Source organism: Protomyctophum parallelum (assembly GCF_964188405.1).
Source record: "Protomyctophum parallelum genome assembly, chromosome: 18".
NCBI classification, from domain to species: domain Eukaryota; kingdom Metazoa; phylum Chordata; class Actinopteri; order Myctophiformes; family Myctophidae; genus Protomyctophum; species Protomyctophum parallelum.
The window spans coordinates 18,573,486-18,592,314 of record NC_139716.1 but is presented as its reverse complement, the minus strand read 5'-3'; the positions used below and the strand labels follow the sequence as shown (position 1 = coordinate 18,592,314).

At 45.7% G+C, this 18,829-nt stretch overlaps 2 protein-coding genes across 7 annotated transcripts in view; both read left to right on the top strand.

Moving 5' to 3' along the window:
* Nucleotides 1-18,829, top strand: part of LOC310875888 (phosphatidylinositol-binding clathrin assembly protein) — a 103,033-nt gene that overhangs the window by 17,489 nt on the left and 66,715 nt on the right. For all 6 annotated transcript variants that reach the window (XM_083789320.1, XM_083789318.1, XM_083789316.1 and 3 more), the window contains exon 2: nt 5,972-6,114. In XM_083789320.1, the coding sequence (XP_083645446.1) occupies nt 5,972-6,114 (143 nt within the window). The remainder of the gene's footprint in view (nt 1-5,971; nt 6,115-18,829) is intronic.
* LOC310875889 (serine/threonine-protein phosphatase 2A 65 kDa regulatory subunit A beta isoform-like) lies at nt 13,394-15,169 on the top strand (the record flags this gene model as incomplete). Its single annotated transcript, XM_083789321.1, has 1 exon — nt 13,394-15,169. The coding sequence occupies exon 1, from the start codon at nt 13,397-13,399 to the stop codon at nt 15,167-15,169; it is 1,773 nt and encodes a 590-aa protein (XP_083645447.1). The 5' UTR covers nt 13,394-13,396.

Genomic DNA, 18,829 nt, shown 5'->3' with positions numbered 1-18,829 from the left:
CTCAAATGGGAATCACGAAATTTCCATGAAAATGTGTATTGTCTTTAGTCTGTAGTTGCAGAACGTTACTACATTCAACAATGTGGCACCTGGAGCCAACGATTAGGCAACTAGAGCTGCACCATTCATTTTTCAATTAATTGTGCAGCACTATGCAATACATGCACCTTATGATCAATTATGTCAATTTCTATGGCGGCCTTTATTTTTTGAGGTGTGGGTGTTTAGGGTGTTGGTTGGTTGGTTGGTGACCGACTGTGTGGCTCACTGTTCTCAGCTGACTGGGTCCGTATAGACCGCCGTCTGACAGGATGAGATCATTTCCCTCTTACAAGTCATTCCCCTGTGTGTGTGTGTGTGTGTGTGTGCTTCAGCAGCTTTGTGTGGTAGAAAGGGGGATGAGAGAGAGAAAGAAAACCAAGGGACAAAATTAACTTATTAAACCCTTACCTTTGTCCGGTAAGAGCTCTATTCTAGTAGCCTCACATAGCGATACTAATATCACTGCGTGAATATTAGTATCTCTAAGTGTTTTTTTGTTTTGTTTTTGCAATGTGGTTATAGCCTGGTTCCAGACGAATCTGGTTGGCCGTCACTATTTCTGCCACAGTCCTCCCACAATTGAGAGGGGCCAGACTTAATCTAATATGCACTGCAAAGGTGCAAGGAGTTGAAGGCTGGCTACGCAAGGCTAGGCCCCCAAACTTCTTTGGTGATCTACAAGCTCACAACTCGACGTCACCGCTTTGTGAGCTTGTATACGGTAGATCCAAATGTTGGTTACAGAATAGGGATGCTGGCTTCTGTGTATAGCTTAATTTATTTTACGAAGAGGGTGAAGAGGAAGTCTCAGGTATAGACTGACCAAGACATGGCTGTGTGTCCTGAGATGGAGAGAGAATCATCGTCAACAGGAGAAATGTTCTCTTTCTCTCTCTTCTTCCCTCTCTCTCTCCCCCTCTTTTCCTCCCTATCTTCCTCTCTCTCCCCCTCTCTTCCTCCCTTTCTCTCCCCCTCTCTTTCTCCCTCTCTCTCCCCCTCTCTTTCTCCCTCTCTTCTCTCCTCCACTCTTCCCCACATCCCTCCATGTTCTCCTGTCTCCCTCTCTCCCCTTGGTTTAGGATCAATGGCATCTAATTTGTTCCACTCTGCCTGATTAAGTCTGCACACATGTACCCCATCTACATTAACACACACGCGCACACACACACTTGCGCGCGCATGCACAGTACAGTCCCCGCAGACCTAATCAGCTCTTCTCTTAGTCCTCTCACATCACTACAGAACCTGATGAAAAAACATGAGCCCAGTTAAAAAGGGAGAGATATGGACGACCGGCCGAGAGGGAACAGAAGCACTGAGGCGCGACGAGAGAGAGAGAGAGATGAAGAGAGGGAGAGAGAGAGGGAGGGAACATTGAGAGCAAAAAACTAGGGAACAGAAAATGGGAGAGATGGAAACGATATGGAGAGAGAGAGAGAGAGAGAGAGGCAGAGCTAAGATAGATGGATGGATAATGACACGGGCCACCTGGCTACCTGCGGGGTACAGCCAACTCACCGGGGATGCCAGCAGCTCGCTTTCTCTCTCTCTCTCTCTCTCTCTCTCTTTCTCTCCAGCCCGTTAGCGGGACAAAGCTATTAATTCTCAATGTCTCACAGACACGGTCTGTCCACAGTGGAGGAAGAAAAACAAAACACAGACACACACCACGGGCAGACAAAAATAATAATGAAATAATACAACATAGATTGCTTTGACTGTTTTTGACTGGGTTCAACAGAGAACTCTCTCTGTCTGTGTCATGCGACTCACTCCTCATTCCCAGTTTGACTGAAACAACACAAAAGAAAGACAAACAGAGAAATAGTCTGAGGGTGTAAAAATGGACCCAAATGGACCAACAGTTTTAAAGACACTGAGTCGGGTCCCATTTTGTGGGTCGCGGATACATTTTTGAATGAAAACTAAAAACAAGTCTCCCCTTGCGGGTGGGGACCGATGGAACATCCCCATCCTATGGGACGCCGCGCCGCAATACCAAGGCCTCTGTTTTTATAACTTATTTATTCACTGCTCGATCATGACCAGAACTAGCCTGCTTAATATTCACCAAAACCAGACCAGAACTAAAAAAATCAATTAATACTTTTGTAACCACTGTATTAATAGCTAATCGATTAATCGCCGTTAATAAATTCTCCAATTCAACGTAACAGTTAACAATTAATCGAAAGTTCTGCGGTTCCATCATTGGGCAGTTTTCTGTGAATGTAATGCTGTCTGCGCGCACGTGGCCGAGGAACGCACATGTGGGTTGCGGTTAAAAATAAATCCACTCCACCTTGGTAGTTGGTAGCCACAGAAACGTCTCCGCTTTTGCATGCGATGTGACAGACGAGACAGTGCGCTTTTAATTTTATTCCTCATACAAAAGGTGCCATTGCCTGCATGGCCCTGTATCTCAAACCGTCAAATAAATATTTGATCGATGAGGTTATCAAAACCAAATAAATATCAATAAAATGAATTAATTGATAGTTCCCATCCCTAGCCAATAGCTATAGCCTCTGGCTATTGTGGATGGAATGGCTTAAAAGAAAAGAAAAATGCCAATGGCTGATCTAATCGGCTCACAATGCATTTGGTTTGAAAAATGTATAGAAACGGACAGTCCTTAATAATTGAATTTGAATTGACTACACCATTGCCATTACAAAGCAGTGAGCGTCCTCCTTAACGAGGTTTTCTCAAATCCCCCTGACGCACAGAGCAAGGCTCAGAGAAAACATTCTCTTTTAATTGTATTCAAATCGAAGCTGGAATCCCAAGCACTGGCAAACGCATTCATTCCTTCTGCTTATTGTTACTATTATTAGCATACTTTTTTTCTTCGTGGGGTGGATTACGTTCGAGAGCTGAGAAATAAAATGGGCACAGATAAGAGCTGTCCGCGTGCGCAGAGGATCATTTGGGATATCACAGACGCAAAGCAGGAGATAAGAGATAACACACAAACACGCACGCACACACGAAAGAGAAAAACAAGAGACAGACGTGAAAAATGCATACATGATCAATGTACTCTTGTGTGTGTGTGTGTGTGTGTGTCTGTTGCTCACTGGGTGTGTCTTCAACATTGTATGTAGATTGCATACTAAGAGTGTTGGACCACTTAGTTAAAGAGGATGCTACTGGGTGTGTGCATGGGCTTGGGTGTGTGTGTTTGTGTGTGAGGAGGATTCCTAATTAGAATGTAATGAAGACATGAAAGAGTGAGACTTTGAAAGTCAAGGGTGTGTGTGTGTGTGTGTGTCACTGTGCATGCACACGTGTGCATGTCAAATATGCTGTGCTAAGAGAGAGAGTGTGGGCATGCTTGCACGTGGGTGCGCTTCCTTCTGTACAATTGAGATCATGCTGAGTACATGGTACAAGAGTGAAAGTAGGTCTTTGTGCGTGTGTGTGCGTGTGTGTGTGTGCGCGCGCGTGTCTGAATGCATGTGCGCCTGTAGATATCACTGACCGAAAGTGTGTGTTTTGGAAAAGATACTGTGTGTGTGTGTGTGTGTGTGTGTGTGTGGATTATGGTGATGAATCCTCCCTTTGGGACACTCTCTGCTCCATTCTACCAGTTGTCTAATGAGAAGTCCGTTTCCCATGGTTACCACCAGGTGTGTGAGTCTCTGCAACCATCCCATAATGTCCCACCGAGAGAGAGAGGAACAAAGAAAGAGGAAGAGAGAGAGATGGAGAGAAAAAGCAGGAAAGAGGTCGTTCAGAAAGCATAGAGTAACATGTCACAGTAACGTGTCACTTTTCCGACCTCCGGTTAGTCTGACCGATTACAGGACTAACGGGATGTCGGCCTTATGGGCAGTCCCCCTTAAGGGACGCGCATACTCCAGTTCTTGGGTGATGACCTACTCACCGTGGTGGTTGGGGAAAACTACAACATGAGGTCACTGAGCCGCTGTGATTCACCGCTCACCCTGACACATCTCTCCGTTTTTACTAACCACCAATGATACAAACACGAAAACATTCTGATATGTCATTTATAATCGACTGAATCAATTCATCTTGACCCTGTATTATACTTTGTTGTACAAAAACAAATTCAACAATAGTGAAAATAGGTTGGGAGATTAAACGCCTTTTTTCACTATTTCAAGAAAAGTTGTTCATTAATCATAATCGCGGCAACAGTTAAAGATGATCGTGATATTGATTTGAAGTCATCGCACAGCCCTGTGACTTATGGTTTGCCGTAATTATCAGTAAAGCATTCATCATGTTGTGGGTGTGTGAGTTTGGTGTGGTTTTGGGTAGTAGTTAATCTGCAAGACTGCAACCATATGGGGATGTCCCTTTGTCTACAGCAGTTGTTCTCAAACATTTTCAGGAAGGACCTCCGGGGACCTGACTCGTACACTTTTCTGCCTTTATTGATAGTATCAAGTGAAGACTGACAGAAAAGAGGGAGAGAGAGAGACATGCAGCCAAGGTCGTCATGAACGGGACCCGAACATGCGACCCGCTGTCGGGCCAAAGCCTACGTATATGTGGCATGCGCCTGGACCACTTGGTCAGCGGGCGCCCCCGTGTGCGGAGATATTTTGAAGTGGAATTCCAGCATTGTAGATAGCATAGCATTGTAGAACAATGCTCTGACATTCTTTAGATTAAAAATAAAATCGAAAATGGAATCAGTCCAGCAGCCACTTTCGGCAAATACGTGATGCATCACACACCTACTTGGTTTATGTTTTGCTAACTTTATAGTATAGTTACATTATTATATTTGGGTTTGATATGGCACATTGCAAGATTCTTGTCAAATAATTGAAACCCCCCTTTTTTTTATCGGCACTAAGGTTAAGGCAGAGAAATGTCGACTGGGGAGCTTTTTAGCACTATGCAGCAATGCCAATGCACATGAAGGGAATCTAGCTATATTACCGTAATTTCCGGACTATAAGGCGCACCTGAATATAAGCCGCACCAGCCAAATTTAGGGAAAATTCCATATACAAGCCGCACCGGACTATAAGCCGCAGGTGGCCCCCTAGTGGCTGTTACGTTAGCTCAGAGCCTTAGATGGCTCTGCGTTAGCTGTAAAAATCCATAGATTATCCGCACCGTTGTATAAGCCGCAGGGTTCAAATCATGGGTAAAAAGCCGCAGCTTATAGTCCGGAAATTACGGGTAGTCGCTATTGAAACTGAACGATTGCTTTAACCCATTTAGACCTGAGACCAGATTCTACAAACGTCTGTTAGTGGTGCTCAATCTTTTTCATGTTAAGGACCTGGAACTGGTAATTGGATGCTCATCCTCGTGAACCTCAGGTGGAGAAGCACTTGGGAGAGCTGGTCAGAGATACATGCGAGGACGCATCATTGATTGAACGTGTCTCCAACTACTCCGACAGCCGTGCACCGGCGCCTGAAGTGCCTTGGTTTTATTTATTTTTGCCACCGTCACTCACAATACCATGTAATGCAATGCAACACCTTTAACGGCTCGCCTTCATTCTAAAGATTGTAAAAATAAAAAACGTGGTAGGAAGTGAGAGGAGCGTGTCAGGTTTTTGTGTGGGAAAATGAGGATACAGCTTACTGTGTGTGTGTATGGGGGGGGGGCATTCAGACCAGGTGTTAGGTTAGGGTTTGGGGTAAGGGTGTTGGTCTAATGACTGTCAGACTGTTAATATGTCATTTTAAGACCAGGTGTAATCAGTGCTCAGTGTTTACACCTGGCCTTAAAGTGTGTATTTTCTTCACATTATAATGTGGACTAGATCATGGGACGTGTCGATAACATGCTGAGACGTCGCTGACGTTTTGGTTGCCCTACTCGCGTACTGTGTCTTTTGTGCTGGAATGTTCTCAGATACACACCAGATTGGCACGATGTTGTTCAGTCGTGAGATTTTATTTTTGCTTTAATTCCATGTGTCTTCAAACAGATCTGATCCACTGCACCAATGAGATGAACGTGAGTGTTCCCCAGCTTGCCGACACGCTGTTTGAGCGCACGGCCAACTCCAGCTGGGTGGTGGTGTTCAAAGCCCTCATCACCACGCACCACCTCATGATGTACGGCAATGAGGTAGGAGGACCGCACGCCCACACACGCACACACACACTCACTCACACACACACACACACACACGCACGCACGCACACACGCACACGCTCACTCTCACACACTCGCTCACACTCATAAAAGTCGGATATTTCATATAAAAGCAAAGGTTAAAGCTTCAGTCTGCTGATTTCTTCCCCTGGTTGGCAGTACAGTGTGTACTGTAGAACAGCAGGAGCAATATTACTAAAACATATTGTGTTAATTGTTTAGGTTCCCAAACCTTTTCATGTCGAGGACCCCCAAATTGACACTAATTAGCCCCACGGACCCCCCCTTTGAAAAGAAGGTTTTTTACGGCTCTAGCAGTGATTCTCAACTCGTTTAATTTCAAGGACCCCCAATTTGACATGCATTAGGCTACGTACCCCCATTTAATGGCATTTCTATCTCTGAGACCCCCAATTTATATCGTAAAATCAATTGTTAATTTAACTCTGTGAGTGTACACATGGAACCAAATGGACCTGTCAGGGTCCGTTTGTACACTGTCAGAGTTACAAACTATCATTTAGCCACCTGGAACTCCCTCAAGGACCTCTGGTTTAGGAAACGGGGCTGATGTGTGGTTTCTCAAATCACACATCAACGACTTAACAGTCACACAAACATTTTCAGTCGTGAGATTTGATTGTGCTTTTCATCTCTCTCAGACAAACGCAAAATTATTTATCGGTGAAGTAAAAGTCTCTCTTACACAGTCTACACACACATACACGCACGCACGTACACACTTACAAACAGCCACGCAAACACCGGGTTCGATTCGTTTATTTATATTCACGAGACATAGCATGGCGAAGAGCCAATCGGGCGTCTTCCGGCTCACTCCAGATGTATCATGTTGACAGGTGTTTACCTTGCCTCAATATAGAAGCCCATCAGTGGGCACACACACACACACACACACACACCCTCATGCTCAACTGGCTTGTGTTTCAGCAGGAGCAGTGACTTAAACGTAATGCTTTTCCATAGATGGGGAAAGACATCAGTAAAATAAAATAAAACATGGTTGGAATAACGTGTTCCTTCCACGCAATACATCCAACCGGGGAAACTCCCCTCTGTCAGGTGAAAAGAAGCGGCTTGGACGCTCAGGCATTGAAGGAAGCATGAGGTCAGTCCGTTGCTCTCCCCAGGTTGGCGGAGGAAGTGTAGAGCCCAGGCTTGCTTTAGACAAAGAAATGGGTTATACATTTGTGGGATAAAAGAAATAGGTATCCGATATTGTGGTCAAAAGCTCACATTTGGGAGAAAAGTAACGGTAGCAACTGTTCCTCAGGTGACAGAGTGTAATAAGTGCAGCACTCGTCATGATCAGACTGTCAGTGCGAGAACAGTGTGTTCTTCGGCTACACACATACAGCAGAGAGGCAGGGATGTTATAGTATAAGGCCTCATTAGAAAGACAATGCATGAGGTGCAAAAACCATAGGCCCGTCTGGTCCTCCAAAAGGTATATGGGTCCGATGAATCATCCTTCACCGTTCGTTATTCTCCACGTCGTGCACCCTGACGGGTGGAAAACGCATATGTCCCAAAACTTTTCATGATTTAAATGCATCAAAAGTAGCAGATCTGCAAGCTCAAAACACGTCACTTCGTGCCGCGTTTCGAGCTTGTGGATCTGCTACTGTTGATGCTTTTGTGTGACGCTGTAGTAAGATCGAGCAGGGCGATAATTAAAGCACTAAATGCAGCACTCTGCAGTCAGTCACCTGGAAATGAACTCTCTCAAACAACCACAGAAGTGTCCTGATCCCTTCCGGGACCTGTATTTTTCGTACACGACAAAACAACATGAGTTTAGTTTAAAGTGTAGGAAGTGGACCTAGGCCCATTCTAGACCAAAATTATGATTTCACCATGTACCTGTCGGTGACGACTTTTGACACACACACACACACACACACACACACACACACACACACACACACACACACACAGTTAGAATATGCAATCTTATCCGAATGCAGAATAAATAATGGGCCTTGATATGAAAAGGGTTGAATTTTTTTTTTCTTGCATTAAAGAGGGAAGGGTCACTGCAAATCAATAACAAGTTATTCTGAGTGATCACTTTATCTTACTCCGTAGAATCGCTTCTATCCTGATAGGAGTGGCATTGTCATCCCCCTTCCAGCATGATAATAGCCCACATCCATTATATTAGGGGCAACAATTTGTCAGAATGGTTTAATGTGTATGAAAATGATGTGAGTCATTATGGCATGGTCAGTCAACGCATCTCAACTCAATTGAACACCTATAGGGCATAGCAGTGGGCGTGTTTTCCTGGTTCCACAGAATAAATCTGCCATTCATTTTCTTTCTCCCATAGAGATTTACAAAAATATTTATATCAATCCCAAACGTTGTTTTAAAATAAAACTGTCAGAGGGAAGCAATCCAAAGTATTACCATGAATCTTTGGAGGGAGCACTGGTGTCTGGAAGCCAACGGTATGAGTCATCTTTCAGTGTGCGAGAACATCATAATCATATCTATAGACTTCCTGCAGTGCTGCTCTACATCGACCTAGTTAGCACGTTTGGCTTTCGGCTTTTTTCTCTTAAAAAAAAAAATGAAAATATCATTGGCATCACAATGTGTTCTCCTTGTGAAATAAGGAGAGGAGAGAGGAATGAAAAAATAAAAACACTTATTTTCTCCACTGTGACCCAGATAGCATGATTTGGTTTTGTCATCAGCATTGTCAATATAATTATCATGGCTGTGATGCTACTTCTCACTGCCCATGAGGAGAAAATGCAACAAAAACAGTAATTATATAGGCAAGATTTTGTTTTATTTTATTTTGTTTTAGGTACATTCCACCCAGGGTTAAAGCAAAGCTAATGTACAAACTCACAACACATTGCATAAGCTATAGTATATATATTGTTTTTTAATAATAATAAACAATAATCTGACACATTTAGAAACTGTCCAAAATAAGCATAGTTCAGTTACCTTGCTCTCGAGACGGACACCTCGAGACGCAGCCGGGAGGAGCCTAGGTCCACTTCCTACACTTGCGGTTAAACTAAACTCACGTTGTTTTGTCGTGTACGAAGAATACAGGTCCCGGAAGGGATCAGGACACTTCTGTGGTTCATTTCCAGGTGACTGACTGCAGAGTGCTGCAGACCAAACAAAATAACACCAATCACTCCGGCATCACAGGTGTCAGTAAAGCTGGAGGCTTTTAACTTCTGGCATCCCTATTTTTCAACAAAAAATCTTTTGGTTGAGAATTGAGATGAGGTCAGGGATTCATTTTAAAGAAGTATACCAGACGCCGAGGCTATGCATAAAATAGAAACATTTCTCTGCAGTGGAACTTGGTCTGAAGTTCGGCTGACGTTTGGATTTCAATGAGTGAAGTTGGGAGAGGATTCTGTTAAAAACAACCCTGAGATGGCTCTGATGTCACACCCTCATCCTTCCTCATCTCGCTGCGGCGTTGAAACACAAACAATCAAGAGGAACGCAACAGGAACGCCTCGGATAGGAAGTGTTGTTATGCAACATGTTACTGTAGACACAACTGAGGCAAGCTAAACAAGGAAATACCTGCTTCCCTGTTCTGGTTTAGTTCAAAAGGATGCTACTGGGCGTGTGCCTGGTGTGTATGTGAGAGAAAGGGAGAGAGAGCGTGCACGCGCTTGTGTCGGTAGAACAAACGCTTGCCCAGGTATGCGCAGCATAGCCCCCAGACAGACTTTAGTATATATAATCTGGCATGATGCTAAAGTCTGGATGCTGGCAGTACAATTTCCTCTATAAAACAACTTTAGTCACAAAAACAGAAGTGCACACTGCCTACATTAACTGCTGGCATCTTGGCATCTCTGACCACAGTACTGGCAGTCTAACGGTTAGGTAGAGTTATGTACAATATTAAAACAGCTTGCTGCTCCAGCAGGCAGTATCCTGGTGCAGTCAAACCTTTTTGTTCATTAAAAAAAAAAATCGCACCCGTGTGAAGTGAGTGGTGCAACTCCGTGTGGGGGTCCCCAGGGTGGTGGCCCAGTTCCGGAGAGCCGCTCCTCGTCCAAAACGGTTGAGAAATGACAGAGTTAGCGTGTGGGGGTCCCCAGGGGGTCCCTCTACTGTACTGTACTCTCATATATACAGTTAATATGTGTGTGTGTGTGTGTTAGGCTGCACATTAAGAAGGATTAACTTAGTGGCCTATGGCTCTGGACCACATAGGATGGTTCGACATACAGAGGCCAAAGCTTACACACAGTCACTTAATGGAGTCGGTGTGCCACCGCTCAAAAATAGCCCATCTACAGCAGGTAGCATCACAACACGTTCTGAGCTTGTAGACCTGTTATTTTAATTTTACTCATGAAAACATAATGTTTGTTTCAATTAAACTAGATTTTTGTTTTTAATGATGGATTAATGAATTAGTCGCTGCCCTAATCCACTTCACTTGCAGGTCTGTCACTACATGGCTTATGTCAGCATTACCTCACTTTTCCTAGAAATAGCAGCGTGTGTCCGTTATTAGAGCCAAGCACTTCTACAGCTAATGACTGCGCCTCCAGTTCTGGGAATCACAGACACAGACAGAAAAAGAACAAGCTCGTAGCGCTGCAAAGAACAGCACGGTATTGCATGAGGATGGATTGATTATACTGTCTAATATATACGGTATGTTATTAACCCACCACGTCCCTACCGTATTAAGTATTTGTACATAAATCTATCAAGCTGGCTCTACCGAGCTACAGTTCTGTACATCTTGTCTCACGGCGGGACAGTATATGGATAATGTTCTGTATTTCACAGCCTCACTTTGCACCACGCACGCACGCACGCACGCACGCACGCACGCACGCACGCGCATTCAATTCAAGTTGTACATGTAGAGCAGAGAACCGACAGAGATCCCACCCTGAGCAAGCAATGACAGTGGTAACGAAAAACTTCCCCTTAGCTGGAAGATTGGTTAAGCAGAACCTGATTCTAGGGTGGGTCCGGTGGCCATCTGGGGTGCATACATTGGTTAGACATACCAACAGTCCTACAGTCATTAGTCAGACAAACCCGTGCTGCGGATTAAAAATCACCCGCGCTGTGGGTTAAAAATCAGGGGGCGAAGGTTAGGTTAGGGTTTGGGGTGTCTGACTAATGGTGTGTCTGACTGTTGGTACTGTATGTGTAACTAAACACATGCCATCTTCGTCGACCGTGTTGGGGGAGAGAGTGAGAGAGAGAAGGGGAGACAGAGAGCAGATGGTTTAATAACTGGGGAGGTCAGTTATCATCAAGGCATGTTTGACTACATTCATGTCATTAAGTTGTGTCTACTCTCTCCACCTCTATTCACCAGTTGTGTTGAGATAACTGCGCTGTATTATGGCTCAACCATAACTCTTTATGATCGTAATGACGGAGTCAGAAATTACTGTTTATTATTCCTGTCATCAAGCACCTGGTCAGTGTTTGTCATTTGCATACACTGCCTCCTGTGTAAGTTATTATAATATCATATAGCAGCGGAACATAATTGCGGTGTTTTTTTATCAACTGGTCTAACTCCTGATTATAAGCAAAACACATCTCAGGTGTAACAATAAGCCTGAGTTATACTTTATAGTGCACCGAAACTAGCATAATTGCTGTAAGCTTGTAGATCGACTATTTGGTGTGCGTCGCACAATCAACGCAGCCGTGTCACTTTAGCTTTTAACCACATTAACCATTATTTTAAATCTTTGAATACATATTCTTTCACGGTGAATGTTTTTAACTCGTATATCTTTGCTTCTGGAACAAATTTACATATAGTTTTTGGGGTCCTTGTCTGACATGAAAAAAGTTTGAGAACCACTGACTGAATGATAAACGTAAGGTTTTTCTGAAAACTATCGGGATTTAGAAGACATTTTGTAGACATCTTGTCCCAGGTCTTAATCCTCCAGCGGAGTTGATAGTTCCAGAGTGCAGCAGCAGAGGAGAATGTCCAGTCATCAGACGGTATTCATCAGAGCCTGTCAGGTGCTGCTGACGGAGACAACAGCGTCCAGGTGTCCCTGGTCCCCCGTGGACACCCCATTCATTATACAGCCAGAGCTGCTCTGCAGTGCTTCCCATTAATTAGCTAAACTGTCTGTGGCGTGGTGGTGGCCCACAAACTGTTTTCAGAACACCACCCAAAATATTTTTCGGGGTACTATATGGTCTCATGAATAATTTGCAGAACATAACGCTATGTGCTGCTTTGCTCCACCGCTTCTCGTTATCGCACACAATCGGCTCAACTGCTCGATTCTTGCGTCTCAACTCTGCAGGCTGTATTGCTCGACAGATCGGGGGCGCTTGACATTGGCTCAGGAGGTATAGTGGCCCATGTGGGAATCGGAAGGTTCCCGGTTCAATCCCTGGCTCCCTCCGGGTTAGTGTCAAAGTGTCCTTGAGCAAGACACCGAACTAGCCTTGCGTACGTATAGCCATACTAATATCACTGTGTGGATATTAGTCTCTGGTTCCAATATGCAAAGGCAGATTGAAGGCTGGCTACGCGAGGCTAGCACCGAACCCCTAACTGCTCTCGATAAGCGGCTTGGTGCCTTGCATGCTTTCCAGCCCTTTCGATTATGATGCTATATAAATGCACCATTTATTTACCATTTATTCTGTCGGCCATTAGTTTCACAACTGACAGTTGAACAATCTCCCTGCTAACTTGGACTCCCATGACTCAGAGTTGCATTGTAATTGGCAAACTAATGCTGACTGACTGGATAATATTTGGTTCACTAACTTAAACACTTGAGCCATTATTCGGCTAATTTAACAAGACATGGTCTAATAACGGCATAAGTAGCTTGCCTTCATGTGGCCAGTTTATGACATCAGTCTTCTATGACATATCGATTACGTATAACTCCATATTTGGGCCAGGTTTCAGCCTCGCCCCAAATATGACCCCAGACACGTTTGACTTCTGTTTATAAAATTGATTTAAGTTAAATATTTCATAAAACATACGTGTATATGCATACGTGCTTGTGCTTGCTTGTCTAATAGCGTGCACGAGACGTTTGCCACAGATCTGTCCAGTGGTTCGAGAGATAAAACCCTCGGACACAGACATATAGACCGACTCTCTCTTCTAGATGGCTCGCCTCTTACAGCGCCACCCCGTACAAATTAAGTCTTTCGGTATCTGTCATTCAGCATCTGCAACAAATTCAGTATCGGCATCTGCGACAAATCCAAAATGGCTGGAGCCGACGGAGAAGGTCCTCCGTACCCCGTCTCGGCGCTCATAGACGAGCTGCGGAACGAGGACATCCAGTTACAGCTGAACAGCATCAAGAAGCTGACCGGCATCGCCTCTGCCCTGGGCGTGGAGAGGACCCGCACCGAGCTCCTTCCGTTCCTCACGGACACCATCTACGACGAGGACGAGGTGCTCCTCGCGCTGGCCGAGCAGCTGGGGAACTTCACGGTGCTCGTCGGAGGGCCCGAGCACGCCCACTGCCTCCTGCCTCCTCTGGAGAGCCTGTCCACGGTGGAGGAGACGGTGGTGAGGGACAAGGCCGTGGAGTCCCTGTGCAAGGTGGCCGAGGAGCACACTCCGGTGGACCTCGAGGTGCACTTCGTGCCCTTGGTCAAGCGGCTGGCGACTGGCGACTGGTTCACCTCGCGCATGTCCGCCTGCGGCCTCTTCAGTGCCTGCTACCCTCGCGTCGTCTCCGGCACAGTCAAGGCCGAGATCCGCCAGCTTTTCCGCACGCTGTGTTCGGACGACACTCCCATGGTGCGTCGCGCCGCAGCCTCCAAGTTGGGCGAGTTCGCCAAAGTTTTGGAAGTGGATTATGTTAAGAGCGACGTCATCCCGCTCTTCACCGCCCTGGCCTCCGACGACCAGGACTCTGTGCGGCAGCTGGCGGTGGAAGCATGCGTGAGCATCGCCACCGTACTGCCCCAGGAAGACCTGGAGGTCCTCGTGATGCCCACCCTGCGCCAGGTCGCCAAAGACGAATCCTGGAGGGTCCGATACGTGGTCGCAGAGAAGTTCTCCGAGCTTCAGAAGGCATTGGGCCCGGAGATCACAAAGAAGGACCTCGTTCCGGCCTATCAGAGCCTTCTCAAGGACCATGAAGTCGAAGTCCGCACCGCCGCCGCCAACAAAGTCAAAGAATTCTGTGAGAAGCTTCCCGAGGACGGCCGCGAGAAGATCATCATGAATCACATTCTGCTCTGCGTCCAGGAGCTCGTGTTGGACACCAAGCAGCAGGTGAAGTCGGCCCTGGCGTCGGTCATCATGGGCCTGTCCACCGTCCTGGGAAAGGACAACACCGTGGAGCACCTGCTGCCCCTCTTCCTGATCCTGCTGAAGGACGAGTGCCCCGAGGTGCGTCTGAACATCATCTCCAACCTGGACTGCGTGAACGAGGTGATCGGCATCCGCCAGCTGTCCCAGTCGCTCCTGCCCGCCATCGTGGAGCTGGCCGAGGATGCCAAGTGGAGGGTCCGCCTGGCCATCATCGAGTACATGCCCCTGCTGGCCGGCCAGCTGGGCGTGGAGTTCTTCGACGAGAAGCTCAACACCCTGTGCATGGTGTGGCTCATCGACCACGTGTACGCCATCCGAGAGGCGGCCGCCTCCAACCTGATGAAGCTGGCGGAGAAGTTCGGCGACGAGTGGGCCAAGAGCACCGTCATGCCCATGGTGCTGGTCATGGCCGACTACCCCAACTACCTGCACAGGATGACCACGCTGTTGTGCATCAACGCGCTGTCGGAGGCCTGCGGACGGGACGTCACGGCCACGCAGATGCTGCCCGTGGTCCTGAAGATGTCCAACGACAGGGTGGCCAACGTCCGCTTCAACGTGGCCAAGTCCCTCCAGAAGATCGGCCCGGCGCTCAACGGCAACGTCCTGCAGACGGAGGTGAAGCCCGTGTTGGAGAGGCTGGCGGCGGACACGGACATGGACGTCAAGTACTTTGCCCAGGAAGCTATCCGTGCTCTTAATCTGTCATAACGAGCGGCCAAGCGAAACGCTCCCAACATGTGGTGACATGTGGTGAAACTGATCTGTGGCGTGCGCCCATTTGCCCAATTTGTCTCCATTTGGGAGACAATATAGATACGTGCGCTATCCGCGTGTCTGTTGTAGCCGGTATCATTGACATACATTGGATCTTTCCAAATGCACTGTACGCATGAATTAAATTCTGCGCTCGGTGTAGCTCGGCCGTAAGTCACCAGCACGGCAACACCAAACACCAAACACTTAGACAAGATATGTGTTCAGGAGCAACTGGTTAATCTATAGATAACTAAGCTGTGACTGTTTTATCCTTTTTCCCCTTTCTTTTTTGAGGGGCGCAAGCCCCTCCAATGCGTGGCTTTTGAAGTTTACGTCATATGGCAGCCAAGTCTATGGGATTTTTAATGTTTGTTTAGATACGTAAATCTTTTGCAAATTGTTTCCCAGACAAGTTTATGGATTTAATATTTGTTTAGGGCACTAAATGACGACTTAAGAGTAAGACGTCATGTGGCCGATATGAATACAGTTCACTTCACATGAGTGATTTTTTTTTACTGTCCAATGGCTGGCCAATGTTCTTCATAGCAGAGGCCTGCCTACTCCAGTGACATGTGGTGAAACTGCAATACTGATTGATGACTGCAATGGAGTCCTGTTTGGGCTCCAGTATGTCCAAAACTCAGCTGCAAGAGTTCTTACCCGCACCGAGCCTTGGCAGCACATCACCCTCACCCGTAGACGACTGCACTGGCTTCCTGTTAAGTTCCGCATCAGTTACAAACTCCTCCTCACCTACGCCCTGGCTCCACACTACCTCTCAGGCCTCCTCCATAAACCTACTCTGACAAGTTTGTGGTCCACAAACTTGGACCTCCTCTCTGTCCCCGATACAAACAAGCGAACCTTGGGGGACAGAGAATTCAGTGGCAGTCCCCACCCTGTGGAACTCTCTCCCAATAGAGATTTGCCATGCTCCAATACTGGACTAATTTTAAGGCTTATGGCATATAGTTGTTAGTTTTTTTGTCTGTTTGTTTGTTCGTTGTTCATTTTGTAGTGTCCTTGGGTTCATGAAAGGCGCTATATAAATTCAAGCTATTATTAAGGGGTGCATGCTGCTGACTAACGTTCTACTTTAATATGGCCCTTTTTGGCTACAAGCTTCTTTCCCAGACTCTTCGCTCTCCATTGATTAAATTGATTGAATACTTTATTAGTCCAAAATGTGAACTGCACACGGCACAGTAAGACTATAAAGATAATGGCGGAAAGGCCAGTTGTAATGTACGCCATTTATCAACGAACGTACCCTTTGTGTCTCTTGTTTGGGTTGTTTCCGTACAATGCTCTTGTAAAGAATAATCAGTAATTACTGCATGTTAATCTGTGAACTTTCCTAGAAAAAAGGTCACATGTAGTCACCTGTCTGTCGAGGATAGTGTCCTTATGTCAACCCATTCCTCATCCAAGTCCCTTCTCTGACCATTTGGTTCTCTAGTAATATGACAAATTGGTCACACAAATTAATGACCTCAGACTCAATGTTGCAGGACACAGTAATGGGAACCATCTCAGTTGTTCAAGTGTTTCGTGATTCGTTTTAGAGAGGGTTCTGATCATTGCAGACCTACGTTTTAGTTATCTTTCAAAGAGGGGCATACGTTAGTCCGACATACAAATAGTCTGACATGTCGCTGTTTAAGACTCACCCGTGACTCCCGACATGCGTTCCCTGTAGACATGGCACTCTATTGTGTTTATTCATAGTTTCATTGTACATATATTCTACTGTAAGAGGGATGTTAGGTTCTTATCTCGCTTCTGATCCTAGACTATTTCTATGTATTTGATGTATTACCAATACCATTTGTTGTCCTTGCTTACTGTAAATCGCTCTGGATTAAGAGCGTCTGCTAAATGCCTGAATTGAAAAAGTACATGAGATAGAACAGTGACGGATATGGGGCACAGTCCTTCATGTAGGAAGAAAAAATAACAGTCTTACATGCTAGAGACATAGTCCATAGGAGGTACAGAAATAACAGTCTTACATGCTAGTGACATATAGTCCACGGGGTACAAAAATAACAGTATATCGTTGGGTCCCCATGGGAAGGTTTCAAGGTAGTCCTTATGATAAATCCACATAGGGAAGTAGTCCCTCATAAAGAATAGATCCACACGGAGGAAGGTATAGCCCAGCATAAGGAAAAGCAGTCCGTCATCAAGGAAAGTGTCCCAGGGTGGCAGGCCAGCCGGTTGACGGGCCTTGTTCTGTTCAGGCCTTGTTCAACACGTCTGACGATGATGGTAGCCAGCATGGAAAACGCTTCAGACTTGTTCAGAACTGTCACGAGAGCTGGGCCTATATGCGAAAATAATATATTAGGCAAATGCCGAGACTCGTACAGGAGTCGCTGCTTCTGAATGTGTTGCCACGGTGGAGAACAAGGGCATGCTTTCAGAGAAAAGGGAGATTGGGGGCATGTGATGTTTTATTGGGAGGGAGGACTTGGGGGCGCATTGGTGGGGCCTGTTGAATAAATGTATCATTCATCTGTAGTTCTGTATTGTGTAAAACAAAAAAAGAGACCCCTTGTCTTTTTCTGGCTGAGCTCCCTACAGTATTTCAACCCCACCCTTCTCTCATTCTGTTCTCTTGACTAACTCATTAAAAACGGGAATGTGTGCATTTCTTATTTTATTTTATGTTATTAAATAAAAAATAGATTATAATTGATATATAATGTAATATATTATGTCTGCTTTTGCTGTGTAACATTCTGTTAGTGTGACAGTTTTTAAGTATTTAATACACACGCCAATAATTCTATACTTATTAACAGCCCATGCTGGCCTGTTGGATTTAATGTCTCTTGAATGGTGCATTTTATATCCTATCCATCCTTTAAATGTCCATCCTACTAATAAATTAAGAGCATGAAATGAGCATTTACTGTACAGCGTACCTGACTGAGTGACTGTACCTCACTTTTTCTCCTAATGGATTCAGCCCATGCTTTTAAAAAGCAATACTCACTGCAGAGACACTGAGGGGAACTAAGGTTGCAATTCCTTTTCCTTTTCCTCAATTGACTTTGTCGTTAAAGAGGTTGTAGTCTTGATTGGATTGGTTGGCGGGCGTGTAGTACTGTGTGTGTGTGTGTGTGTGTGCGTGCGTGCGTGCGTGCGTGCGTGTGTGTGTGTGTGTGTGTGTGTGTACGATTTTGAAATGGTCTGAATGGTAGGCAGGCCAAACCCGCCCAGTATTGATACACTCTCAGCCCTTTGGCCTCCAGTTTATCTTTCCTTTCTGCCAAGAAGTATAATGCTTAGCTACTTCCCCATGCAGTGCTTCCCAAACTTTTTCATGTCAAGGACCCCCAAATTGACACTCATTAGCCCGCAGACCCCCCATTTGAAAAGATATGCCAGAGACCCCCATAACAGAAGATCTTTACGGCTCTAGCAGTGATCCTCAACCCGTTTAAGGACCCCCCAGTTTGACATGCATTAGTCTACAGACCCCCAATTTATATTGTACATTCAGTGGCCAGAGAGGTAGGGTTGTCACAATTATTACATAATCCGTTGTACGGCTATTGAGGTCTCATTCGTTATTGTTGCACTTGTACAGTGATGCAAAAT